Consider the following 14,502-nt stretch of genomic DNA (forward strand, 5'->3'; position numbering starts at 1 on the left):
ACATCTTATTATTGCTGTGGTGAATGATGCTATAGCGGCATTACGGCCGTTGATTCCATTCACTACGTCACCCGAGTAAAAAAAAATTCGGACCTGCTTATGACTGAGAGTTCCAAGATGCTTCACAACGATCGGTACCTGATTAACTACTCAAGAAAATTTTTATCTGAGGGATACAGAGCAAAGACTCAGCGTTCAGTATCCATACTAACAGCTCTAATCACTTCAGCCTTGCAATCTACAGCTGTTAAAAATGAAAATAATACACGACTGGATTACTGCGATCAGGAATGGTTCTGACATGTCCGTGTTTGATATTTACATATAATCAAACATTTTCCTGGTTTGAGGAACCTCCGGCCCGAAATATTTCAGATTCCATTCTGAATGATTATTAATCTGGACTGAACACTCGCGTGTAAATTTTACACTGAAGCGCCAAAGAAACTGGTATGGGCATCCATAGTCAAGTACAGAGATATGTAAACAGCCAGAATATGGCGCTGCGTTCGGCAACTCCTATACAGGGTGTTACAAAAAGGTACGGCCAAACTTTCAGGAAACATTCCTCACACACAAATAAAGAAAATATGTTATGTGGACATGTGTCCGGAAACGCTTACTTTCCACGTTTGAGCTCATTTTATTACTTCTCTTCAAATCACTTTAATCATGGAATGGAAACACACAGCAACAGAACATACCAGCGTGACGTCAAACACTTTGTTGCAGGAAATGTTCAAAATATCGTCCGTTAGCGAGGATACATGCATCCACCCTCCGTCGCATGGAATCCCTGATGCGCTGATGCAGTCCTGGAGAATGGCGTATTGTATCATAGCCGTCCACAATACGAGCACGAAGAGTCTCTACATTTGATACCGGGGTTGCGTAGACAAGAGCTTTCAAATGCCCCCATAAATGAAAGTCAAGAGGGTTGAGGTCAGGAGAGCGTGGAGGCCATGGAATTGGTCCGCCTCTACCAATCCATCGGTCACCGAATCTCTTGTTGAGAAGCGTACGAACACTTCGACTGAAATGTGCAGGAGCTCGCATCGTACATGAACCACATGTTGTGTCGTACTTGTAAAGGCACATGTTCTAGCAGCACAGGTAGAGTATCCCGTATGAAATCATGATAACGTTCTCCATTGAGCGTAGGTGGAAGAAACTAAAATGAGCTCTAACATGGAAATTAAGCGTTTCCGGACACATGTCCACATAACATCTTTTCTTTATTTGTGTGTGAGGAATGTTTCCTGAAAGTTTGGCCGTACCTTTTTGTAACACCCTGTATAGGACAAGTGTCTGGCAGAGTTAATAAATCAGTTATTGCAGCTACAATGACAAATTATCAACATTTGAATGAGTTTGTACGTGGTGCTACAGTCGGCGCACGAGCTATAGGACACAGCATCTCTGAGGTAGCAATGAAGTGGGGATTTCCCCGTACGACCATTTCACGAGTGTACCGTGAATATGAGGAACCCGATAAAACATCAGATCTCTGACATCGGTGCGGCCGGAAAAAGACGCTGCAAGAATGGGACCAACGAAGACTGACGAGAATCGTTCTACGTGACTGAAGTGCAACCCTTCCGCAAATTGCTGCAGATTTCAATGCTGAGCCATCAACAAGTGTCAGCGTGCGCACCATTCAACGAAACATCAATGTGGGCTTTGGGAGCCGAGGGCCCACTCTTGCGCCCTTGATGACTGCACGACACACAGCTTTACACCTCTCCTGGGCCCATCAACATCGACATTGGAATGTTGATGACTGCAAAATCGTTGCGTGGTCGGACGAGTGTCGTTTCAAATTGTATCGAAGGATGGACGTGTACGGGTATGGAGACAATCTCAAGAATCCATGGACTCTGCATGTCAGCAGGGGACTGATGAAGCTGGTGGAGTCTCTGCAATGGTGTGGGGCATATGCAGTAGGAGTCATATGGATCCCTCATACGTCTAAATAGGATTCTTCACAAGTGACTCGTTCGTAAGCATCCTGTCTGATCACCTGCATCCATTCGTGTCCACTGTGCATTCTGGCGGACTCGGGCAATTCCAGCAGGACAGTGCGACACCACTCCGTCCAGAATTACTACAGAGTGGCTCCAGGAACACTCTTCTGAGTTTAAGCACTTCTGCTGGCCACCTAACTCCCCAGACATGAACGTTATTGAGCATATTTGGGAAGCTTTGCAAAGTACTGTTCAGCAGAGATCTTTCATGGTGTCAGTTCCCTCCAGCAGTACTTCATACATTAGTCGAGTCCATGGAACGTCGTGTTGCGGCGCTTCTGCGTACTCGCGGCGACCCTACACGATGTTAGACAGGTGTACCTCATTCCTCCCGCCGGAGGTTCAAGTCCTTCCTCGGGCATGTGTGTGTGTTGTTATTAGCGTAAGTTAGTTCAAGTAGTGTGTAAGTCCAGCGACCTATGACTCGCAGTTTGGTGCCTTAGGATTTCGCACACATTTGCACATTTTATCTATCAGATTCTTTGGCTCTAAAGTGTAGATGGAAGTCGTCGACTGCGCGGAAAAACCAATGTACCTTTTTGTGAGAGCAGCACGCTATTTAGCTAGTGTTGCCGGCGATGCATGCGAGACAGGCGCGCGGCCTCACACGCCTATAAACCGGGAACGCAACCCGACAAAAAGCGAAGCGCGTGCGGCCTAGCTATCTATCGCCTCGGCTTTCCTCTCTCCTCTCGGGCGCGTGAGCGAATGCGCTCGTCTGGCGGCTGCGTTCGGGGAAGGCCGAAGTGTGCCGAACAGTTCCGAAGTGCGCGCCTTGGAGGGCCTCCCGCACTCAGAGGCAGCGCGTCGTCGGGTTAGGACGGGTCGGTCGCAGCGTGCGTCATCTGTACTCAATCTGTCCGGCGCGGTCCGCGAGTGACGAACGGCGACTATGGCAGTTTAAATCGCAGAGAAAAAGAAAGCAGTGTGTGTTTGTTTGTGGCTGTCGAGTGTTTGGTGGAAAGTGCGACGAGTTTTGCCGTGTACACACACGTCACGTGTAGCTCCGCGCCGCAGCTCTCTGCGCCAGCGCCCCCGCCGCCTCGTGTATCACTCTAGCGTCGCCGGGACCGAAACCTCGCCAAGCTGGATGCGCCGACGCCCAAGCAGGAGCCAGCAGATCAGCAGCAGCAGCCACCTCAGCAGCCGCCTCGCAAAGATGACAGGTAAGGCGGTCTTCGTCCTGTCACCCGTCCACCCCCACGTGTCTGCTCAGGCTAGGGGGCGGCGTCGCTGCTCGCACGTGTGTCCAGGCCGAGGTACAGTCGCCTCCCGTAGCAACAGGTTGCGTTTCTGACAGCATTGCTCCTCCTCGGGAAGGCCTCATTCATTTGACAGATGCTGCTTCGTATGACATTCGTTTGTATCTGTCAAGCTGTGAGGATGATTTGGTAAGTAAGTCTGGTAAAAAAGCAAAAAAACCTATTTGTTTCATAAACAGCCATCCTTACGTCTCGACATAGTCTCCTTTCAGGGAGGTAAACGTCGTCCAGCGATCCTCCAACTTTTTCATCCCATAAGAAAAAGAGGTTCAGTCAAACTCTGCAAAATACTCGTTGACTGCAACATTGCTTCGTCATTTAATGAAAATTGCTGTCCTGCAAGCCAAAGTTTGAAGTGTCAAAAAGGATGAAGTCTTTTGGGGCTAAGTCTGGTGAATAGATTGGAAGAGGGACAAATTCAAAACCCAATTTATTCACTTTCGCCATTGTTATCGCTGATATCTGGGATGGTACGTTATCTTGCTGAAAGGCCACAGTTTTGCATGCCAACCTTGATTTTTTTTCAACCGACACAAGTTTCAAACGATTCAACAACAAAGCATATTAGGGGGCAGGTGTGGTTATCCACTTTTCCAAGTAATCAATTCCTCGGGAATTGCAAAAAACAGTGTCCATCGCCTTACCGGCTGCCTCCTTCGGTGCACTTTCACCAGCCCTTGTCCATTGTTTTGACTGCCGTTTTGACTATCGAGTGTAATGGCTCCAGGTTTCCTCAACAGTCGCAAATCAGCGCATTTGGCGGATTGCTGTTAATAGTCAGCAGACACACTGTTTAAAATTTGTGCCGGATGCACTTGTGGTCGACTCAGCAATCGTTGCACTCACCTCTCGCACAACTTCTTCGTAGTCAAGTCTCCGTACAGGATATTATGCACTCGCTCATCTGAGAAGTCTACAGTCTGAGCAATCACAAGAAGTTTTAGTAAGCTGTCTTCCATTAACATATCATGAATTTGGTCTATCGTATCCTTTGTCGTGACCTCAATTGGACGGCCGGAGCTCTCTCCGTCTTCGGTGATTGTCCGACCACGCTTAAATACATTAATCCAGAAGTAAAGGGTCTTCAATGACAGAGCAGAATCTGTGTTATCTCCATCCTGTTCGTTTTTGATTCGTGCGGCACTCTAACGCTTCAAATGAAAGTGTTTAATAACAGCTCGAAGCTCTGTTTTCTCGATTTTCAGTCGCAGTCGACACACTGACCAGTTCAGACAGCTGTCAACAATGAACTGTTACTGTACATTGTTAAAATGTTTTAAACGATCCTTGGAATAATGAAGGTTACCAACCATAAAGGGGTAACAAAAAAGTGCCGTCCTTTCATGGAAATTGACCTGCCTTGTCAAGTGCATCACAGCTTTTGCTGACGATGCAGTGGTCTGTAGTTGTCTGTAACGAAGTACTTAAAGGAAAAAGAGACGCACAATTAACCTGTCAAATCTCGATAAGATTCCAAAGTAGAGCCAAAATTGCTGTAAATGTTCAGAAGTATAGAATTCTGCACTTCACAAAACGTAAAACACTATTTTATGTGTACAATATTAGGGACTCACAGTTGGAATCGAAGAACACTCTAGAAATATGAAAGTGTAGCAATTTGTGGGGACATTAAGTAGAATGCTCACATAGGTAAATTCTTAAGTAAAGCAGGTGGCAGACTTCGTTAGTAGGATATTGGGAAAATGAAATCTATTTATCTATCTGCTTAAAAAAAAAAGTGTGGCCGGTTCTTGTATATTGCTCAAATGTATGGAACCATACCGAATAGGACCAGTGAGCATACTCAAAGGCCACACGAACTGTCATAGATATGAGTGATCAGAGGGAGAGCGTGACTGAAAGTCCGAAAATCGTGAGCTGGCAGGTGCTGAAGAGACGACAGTGAGCGATCCCAGAAATACACCGCAGCTCCCCCCCTGCATAGCGACCGCGTAAACAGTCTCGTCCGAACTGAGGCATTTAAGGAGTCAAATCACTTTCCTCGCACTCCATTCACGAACCGAGCACGAAGAAACCCTTACGTGTGGTGCAATGAGAAGTACTCTCGGCCATGTATTTCATAGTGATTTGAAGACCATGGTTGAAGATACAGACATCATAGCTGTTCCAGAGATCAAGCTACAGGAGGAATGTAAAATCATGCGAATTCTTGCTTAACATTAGCTGCAGACCTACAGTGTCATGCGTCAGCCAAGCAATGTATACGACTCATGCCACAAACTTCCAAAGTGTACTGAGCTTTACCACAGACGGCTTTGAAATAGGTTGCCTTATTCCTCCAGCTGGTGCTCAGACAGGGAAACGGCCATTTACACATGACATTCATCACAGCTGACTCTAGAAATGGGAAACACATCGGCCGATTCGTTAATTCTGAGCTCTTAAACTTGATTTTCATTCTTTGTTGACACACCCAATACCTTAGTAGCTGTAAAATTCAGAAAAAAATCTTGGCGTAACATTCTATTATTCTGAGCGACATAATTGCGTTTGCAGCAAATGACTTGTTACAATCCTAGCAAAATTTTCCATGTTTTTCCAACAAAGAAACTTTTTTGGTACTCAGTCATAGCCAGCGCCTCCCTTTAATCGTTACGTTTCCACACGTTACAGTCCACTAAGTAAAATGATACATATTGCAATGCCTGTATTATTCTGAATTACAATGTAAAGTTCCTTTGCACATGCAGGAAAGACACTACGGCGACTACAGCCGTTATGAAATACATTAAATGTATTTGAAGTTGCGGATATGGACAACCATCAGTTGTCGAATGGAATGACAATGAAAATTTGTGCCGGACCGGGATTCGAACCCGGATTTCTCGCTTATCGCGAGCGGTCGCCTTACCATTTGGCTATCCGTGCACGACTCACGGCCAATTCCACAGGCGACTTCAAAGTAAGTCTCGCCTGTACTGGAATATACGTAATGGATGTAAGAGTTCTTGTAGATGCATGGTCGACTACATATGGAATTATGGGTCTGGCGGTGAGTCGTGCTCGGATAGCCAAACAGTAAGGCGACCTCTCGCGATAAGCGGAGAATACCGGTTCGAATCTCAGTCCGGCACAAATTTTCATTCTCGCCATTTCATTCCGCAGGTGGTGGTTGTCAATTTTGCAATTGCGAATAAATTTAGGCCTAATGCAAGTGAAAGAATAGTTTGTACGGTACAGAATTCATCCAGTGACACATGACCGAATTTTTAAAAAAAATATCTTAGGATGTCCGCAAAGTATCTGGTGAAGGAAATGGGAAGCTCTTACACTTAATCAACAACCATTGGGTGGGACTAGTTGATCTATCCCATAATGGCAACACTTGCAGTAACCACAACACTACTTTCTCTGCGGGGTAACGGTTTGTGACTAAGTAGTTCTGTAAAAAGACGCAGACAAGCGGTTCAGCTAAGCAGGTCATCCATCACCGGGGTATGTATACGTCTAAGAGCGCCTACACGAAGCGGCTCACACGCCCCTTCCGTGTGAGAGGCATCTTGCATTTGTAACCTGCTTCCACACATCTTCAGACCACTTAACGGTGACAAATAGTTTCCATTTTCTGCGCACTGTTACATTGTATGTATTTTTGTCTCTGATATACATGGTGCCAGGTAAAATAATAATTTAAGAAACGTCAAAGGTGTGCTTCTATCAAGACTTCCATACCGAGTGTTCGTCTATTTTAGGTGTAGGCTGTACCTACGGCATAGTCCACATCCACGTCCAAGCTCTTCACTCCACTGTGAAATGATTGGCAGAGGATACTTCCCAATGCACACCATGTAGGGGATTATCTTACAGATATGTTCGTGTACGGAGCGCGAAAACAGTGACTAGCTGCTTAAAAGGCTTGTAGAGGTCAATGAAACAAGCAAATAACAGTAGTAAATACAGGTCCGGAAACAAATGGTTCCGCGACACGGCGTATTACGACACCATCTAACACAGACCCCGAGGATGCAAACTGCAGGTATGCACTTGAGCACAAACACCTTAAAAGTGTTCTCTATGGTCACGGTTCAGGTGAAGGCAGGCCTCAGCTCGTTCAGAAATCCCATGTATATTGCAAGTGCATTGGCAACCACCCACAATGCGTTCCCGGTGTTCTGCATATCAACAGAGCTTTCAGATGTCCCCCATGCACAAAATTCCAACGGATTCGAGTCGAGGAAATGGGCGGCGGTGGTAAAATGATAAAATCAGACGAGGGCAGTTCACCACTTTGTAATTTGTGCCTCACTTGCGATTTAGTCGAAATAAACGTAGCGTTGGATATTAACAGTATTGTAACATTGGCGTGACTGCATTTTTATATACGCCGCGTAGGGAAACCCATTGGTTAGATTTAACTGTAGTACTCCTCCTCGCCGGCCGGTGTGGCCGAACGGTTCTAGGCGCTACAGTCTGGAACCGCGTGACCACTACGGTCGCAGTTTCGAATCCTGCTTCGGGCATGGATGTGTGTGATGTCCTTAGGTTAGTTAGGTTTAAGTAGTTCTACGTTCTAGGGGACTGCTGACCGCAGAAGTTAGGTCCCATAGTGCTCAGAGCCATTTAAACCATTTTTATTCCTCCTCGGCTTTGGTGAAGTAATAAATCGGTCTGTATCCTTCAGAACCAAAGCTTAGCTGCGCTCATCCAGTCGACCTGTTTAATACTGTCTTCTGTTTGGCAGCGACAAACTGATCTGGTGGCAGAGGATAAATTCTTTCCACATGTTCGTTAGGATTATTTGCCTGTGCCATTGTCTTCTGAATCTATAATATAAACAAATTACTTCCAAGCAAACAGAAGTGTTTCAACGTAAGTCCGCATCAACATTCAGAGTTAAAACGTATATGGAGGGGAGTTATTTGGTTTTTTCGTGTGAAACACAAGTGACAAACAAGTAGGGAAAGACTTAAGTATTTCGTTGTAAGATCCAGCGATGTGCGGAGGAGAGCGGGAAGCGAGAGTGCATGCAGCCTTTCGCTGCCCGCGGTCTCTCAATTGGATACATCCTGGCTGGACGGCCTCATTGGCTAACACAAAATTTAGACCCCTCTCTGCCGGCTTGGGATTAATTTCAATAGGATACAGAACTGTTTTCCATCTGTCCAAAGTCGCTATCGAGATTAGGTGTGTGCCAAACGAAAAACTAAGTTTTCTACAATTAGTCAGAGTGCAGCATTCTTACGCAGTCTCTGTCCTTACTCTGTTGCTTTCTCATCAGAAAAGGACAACAGGACGTATTTCCAGTAGTTAGACTCAAATGTTGTATTCCCCCTTCGCCTTTGGTGAAGTAATAACTCAGTGTGTATCCTTCAGAACCACAGAGAAAAGAGCCGCGCTCATCCAGTCGGCCTGTTTATTATTGTCTTCAGTTTGGCAGCGGATTGTAATCCATGACTACTGTTGCTTTCTGCATCACAAACTGATCTGGAGGCAAAGGAGAAATTCTTTCCGCATGTCGGCCATCAACCAAATGAATTTACTGCTGAAGGCAAAATTGTATTTGGAAGTCTTATAGAAGTCCTTCTGCGGTTTCCGTTATTCGGTAATGTGCTAATACAAGGATGGTTTCTTTGAAAAGCGCGCGGGCGATTCTCTTCGTTATTTTCTCCAGTCCGAACTTTTTGTTCTATATCTCTATGCCTACTGAGCAATACAGACTTATCTGATTTCTCCTTTGTTATTGCGATGGTCATTTCTCGCTGCGTAGGTGAGGGTCAATAAAATATTTTGGCATTGAGGACAAAGTTGGTGATTGAAATTTCTTGAAAATATGTCCGAAATGTGATAAAAGGACATCGGAATCTGGGAGTGGTGACCACTGAGCCCATGTTGTTGTTGTTGTTGTTGTGGTCTTCAGTCCTGAGACTGGTTTGATGCAGCTCTCCATGCTACTCTATCCTGTGCAAGCTTCTTCATCTCCCAGTACCTACTGCAGCCTACATCCTTCTGAATCTGCTTAGTGTATTCATCTCTTGGTCTCCCTCTACGATTTTTACCCTCCACACTGCCCCCAATGCTAAATTTGTGATCCCTTGATGCCTCAGAACATATTTGTACAGAATATTTCTACAAATTGTACAAATTGTACAAATATTTTACAATATTTCTATGGACTCAGTCCTCCCCCCATGAACCATGAACCTTGCCGTTGGTGGGGAGGCTTGCGTGCCTCAACGATAGAGATAGCCGTACCGTAGGTGCAACCACAACGGAGGGGTATCTGTTGAGAGGCCAGACAAACGTGTGGTTCTTGAAGAGGGGCAGCAGCATTTTCAGTAGTTGCAGGGGCAACAGTCTGGATGATTGACTGATCTGGCCTTGTAACACTAACCAAAATGGCCTTGCTGTTCTGGTACTGCGAACGGCTGAAAGCAAGGGGAAACTACAGCCGTAATTTTTCCCGAGGGCATGCAGCTTTACTGTATGATTACATGATGATGGCGTCCTCTTGGGTAAAATATTCCGGAGGTAAAATAGTCCCCCATTCGGATCTCCGGGCGGGGACTACTCAAGAGGATGTCGTTATCAGGAGAAAGAAAACTGGCGTTCTACGGCTCGGTGCGTGGAATATCAGATCCCTTAATCGGGCAGGAAGGTTAGAAAATTTAAAAAGGGAAATGGATAGGTTAAAGTTACATATAGTGGGAATTAGTGAAGTTCGGTGGCAGGAGGAACAAGACTTTTGGTCAGGTGAATACAGAATTATAAATACAAAAGCAAATAAAGGGGTAATGCAGGTGTAGGTTTAATAATGAATAAAAAAAATACGAGTGCGGGTAAGCTAATACAAACAGCATATCGAGCGCATTATTGTGGCCAAGATAGACACAAAGCCCACGCCTACTACAGTAGTATAAGTTTATATGCCAACTAGCTCTGCAGATGATGAAGAAATTGATGAAATGTATGATGAGATAACAGAAATTATTCAGGTAGTGAAGGGAGACGAAAATTTAATAGTCATGGGTGACTGGAATTCGAGTGTAGGAAAATGGAGAGAAGGAAACATAGTAGGTGAATATGGATTGGGGCTAAGAAATGAAAGAGGAAGCCGTCTGGTAGAATTTTGCGCAGAGCATAACTTAATCATAGCTAACACTTGGTTCAAGAATCATGAAAGAAGGTTGTGTACATGGAAGAACCCTGGAGATACTAAAAGGTATCAGATAGATTATATAATGGTAAGAAAGAGATTTAGGAACCAGGTTTTAAATTGTAAGACATTTCCAGGGGCAGATGTGGACTCTGGCCACAATCTATTGGTTCTGAACTGTAGGTTAAAACTGAAGAAACTGCAAAAAGGTGGGATTTAAGGAGATGGGACCTGGATAAACTGAAAGAACCAGAGGTTGTACAGAGTTTCAGGGAGAGCATAAGGGAACAATTGACAGGAATGGGGGAAAGAAATACAGTAGAAGAAGAATGGGTAGTATTGAGGGATGAAATAGTGAAGGCAGCAGAGGATCAAATAGGTAAAAAGACGAGGGCTAGTAGAAACCCTTGGGTAACAGAAGAAATATTGAATTTAATTGATGAAAGGAGAAAATATAAAAATGCAGTAAATCAAGCAGGCAAAAAAGAATACAAGCGTCTCAAAAATGAGATCGACAGGAAGTGCAAAATGGCTAAGCAGGCATGGCTAGAGGACAAATGTAAGGATATAGAGGCTATCTCACTAGGGGTAAAATAGATACTGCTTACAGGAAAATTAAAGAGACCTTTGGAGAAAGGAGAACCACTTGCATGAATATCAAGAGTTTTGATGGAAACCCAGTCCTAAGCAAAGAAGGGAAAACAGAAAGGTGGAAGGAGTATATAGAGGGTCTATACAAGGGTGACGTACTTGAGGACAATATTATGGAAATGGAAGAGGATGTAGATGAAGATGAAATGGAGATATGATACTGCATAAAGAGTTTGACAGAGCACTGGAAGACCTGAGTCGAAACAAGGCCCCCGGAGTAGACAACATCCCATTAGAGCTACTGACAGCCTTGGGAGAGCCAGTCCTGACAAAACTCTACCATTTGGTGAGCAAGACGTATGAGACAGGCGAAATACCCTCAGACTTCAAGAAGAATATTGTACAATATTTTACAATTTTGCCCATAGAAGCAAAAAAAAAAGAAACTTGTTTTCCGAGTAAGTATCCTGGTTTAATCATTTCTGAAACAGTCTATTAAGGGCCAGTTACCTTAAAAGATCTTAAACAAACACAGAAAATTTCGAAACTAAAAATTTTTGAGAAACTTTTTAAAAATACAAGAAAATTCACAGGCCATTATAAAATCCCCCCCCCCAAAAAAAAACGGTCACCAAATCAGTTAATACTTCAGGCAAGGAACTTTTTAAGAAGTGGATCCATTTAAATGAATTTAGAAACCACGTAAATAAAACTGATACATAACTTCCTATCAACGGGTACGCGCAACCGGGACTCAGGTGGCTTAACCTTTCGCTTCCACCAGACATTCACTGTACGTACAACCAGTCACACCACTAAACGGGGCGCTAAACATGAACAAAACACAAACTTTCTGAAACAGGGTTCAAATGGGTCTGAGCACTATGGGACTCAACTGCTGAGGTCATAAGTGCCCTAGAACTTAGAACTACTTAAACCTAACTAACCTAAGGACAACACACACATCCATGCCCGAGGCAGGATTCGAACCTGCGACCGTAGCGGTCGCGCCGTTCCAGACTGTAGCGCCAGAACCGCTCGGCCACCAGCGGCCGGCTCTGAAACAGGGAAAGATCAGTCAGTTTTAAGCTTGTGAGAAAGTACTGCACGCGACTAAATACACATGCCCAGAAACCGGTGGTTATGCAGTGCGCGGATGAGAGGTTCTGCACATTTATATTTACTAACGGCAAACACTTCGCCTTTTAGTAAAACAATGTCATTAATTAGCGGATTCAGTTATTCAGTGACCGATGAGAGAAGCTGCAAAGTTAAATTTACTAACAGCACCAAACGCTAGTCTGCCGACGTCGTAACGATACCACCTTTAAAAGCTGGAATAACATCTCAACCGACACAATTTTTCTTACAGTGTCAGAAGAACGCCAAACACAAGATGGCAGATGGATGTCCACGGTTTCCAAACTGACGTGCGTATGGATGTAACCGGCCAGTCTACGACAGTCTACGAGCAACAGGAGGCAGACATGAAATCTCATTAACACGGGCTTACTCGCACGGGAAGATTCGCCACAATATGCGACAGCTATTGGTGTGATCCTCTGTCACATACTGCCAGTATATGGAACAGCGACTAGCTCTCCCGCACGCCCATCTGTACTGCCCGCAGCTGCTTCCGTGACGGACTGTCCACTCGCGTCCTCATACGTAGCAGTAAACCCAACGCTCCAATAGGGGGTATTAAGACCATACGTATCAGTACGGATGTAACAAACTCGCCGCAACGGAAAATTATCCTGTTGCAAGATGCCATCGCTGTCGAAAAGGCATCAGCGGTGAAGGGATGCAGATGGTCCGCAGTAATGCGTACTTACTGTGAAGGTCCCACCTCAGGTGTTTACATACATTTATGTTAGTCAGTTTCATATATGCCCACTGCTGTCGTATCACACAATTTCGTTTGATCAAACTGTGAACGCGTAGGGGGACGTCATCTTCACAGCAAATGACAGCCTATCCTCCTTAACAAAGCGGGCAAGTCTCCTACCTCCACTTTCCGTGATGAGGCCTGAATGTCCGCCGTATCTGTACAACGTTTGGTTCTTGTGCAATAAATAACCGAAAGTGTTCACGGACTGTATGTACACCCTGTACTTACGCGGCTGAAGGAAGCAGGGGTCACATTGGTTAAGCAAGGTTAATCGCGGAAATGTGGATAAACTGGAACGTCCGTATCACAGTCATAATATCCGGAAAATCTGAAATGTGATCTTATGATCTAAATACATAGGAAACCAGCTCTTTACGTTTACGAAAGAAAGCAAGTGTTCCGCTCTAAAATCAGAAATGAAAATGCGCTAACCTTGATTAGGTTTAAGAAATACACCAATGAAAAATGATACGAAACCAGTATAATCTGGCATACAGGAAGGTATTGTAAGGTTGTGACGGGGAAGAAAGGTATGCGAACAGTGAGAAGCGACAGTGGAACATAACGGCGCGTTATCTGTCCTTCAATATGTCTGAGTAGCTGCTGCATAGTGGCCCAGGATTAATCTTCCAATCGCGTAAATCACGTAGTTTTATTGTTCACGAGCGTATGTTACAGTAATGTGTGTGTTACACTTTCAGTACCCATCTTGAGTGTCTGAGGCCGTCAGTAAGACTTTCGCCAATACGGCGCCTTGCGTGACCTGCCATATGGCCTTATGATGGACACTGGATACATGAAACGGACGTGTGAAATATCCGCTGCTCCACGAAACTGACAGAAACAACACACTGTGAGCCTGCACGATCTTGGTAAAAGAAGAAAGGAAGATAAGGCTATAACGTCCCGTTGACATAGAGGTGGTTAGAGACCAAGCACAAGTTCAGATTGTTTAGAAGATGGAGAGGGGAAACGGCCGTGCCATTTCAAAGGACCAGTCTTGGCATTTGCCTCGAACGGTGTGGGGAAATCACGGAAAACCTAGCCGGCCGCAGTGGCCGAGCGGTCCTAGGCGCTTCAGTCTGGAACTGCGCGACCACTACGGTCGCAGGTTCGAATCCTGCCTCGGGCGTGGATGTGTGTGATGTCCTTAGGTTAGTTAGGATTAAGTAGTACTAAGTCAAGGGGATTGATGACCTCAGATGTTAAGTCCCATAGTGCTCGGAGCCATTTGAACGGAAAACCTAAATCTGCCTGCTGGACTGGGATTTGAATGCAATTCCAACCATTTAAAGACTCGGACCCAGCAAGGAAACAGAGTACTATCGTGGATGTCACGGTTTTCTGTTGCCACGTTAAATGACCATTCTTACTAAGAATTAGTTCACTTTTGAAAGCGATTTCTGAAGGAACTACACGCATTTGCTCGGCTGCCATTACATGGCTCGTTCAAACTGCCACCTACGTCCCAGCAGAGATACACTTGCGCTCTTGCGTCGTCTTTCATACGGAGAATAGTACCTAGTGGAGTTACATACGAAATTAAAAATCATTCGAATATTGTTTCGGATACAACAAAGAACATAAGAACATAATCCAATTTTCATATCTCTCTCTCTC

The 14,502-nt window shown here is 44.9% G+C and overlaps 1 protein-coding gene across 1 annotated transcript in view; it reads left to right on the forward strand.

Annotated features, from left to right (window-relative positions):
* The window catches only part of LOC124596668 (fibrous sheath CABYR-binding protein-like), a 153,698-nt gene that overhangs the window by 42,512 nt on the left and 96,684 nt on the right, over nt 1-14,502 (forward strand). The window contains exon 3 of the mRNA XM_047135887.1: nt 3,084-3,190. Coding sequence (XP_046991843.1) covers nt 3,084-3,190 — 107 coding nt within the window. The remainder of the gene's footprint in view (nt 1-3,083; nt 3,191-14,502) is intronic.

This window comes from Schistocerca americana, chromosome 1, assembly GCF_021461395.2.
Source record: "Schistocerca americana isolate TAMUIC-IGC-003095 chromosome 1, iqSchAmer2.1, whole genome shotgun sequence".
Lineage (NCBI taxonomy): Eukaryota > Metazoa > Arthropoda > Insecta > Orthoptera > Acrididae > Schistocerca > Schistocerca americana.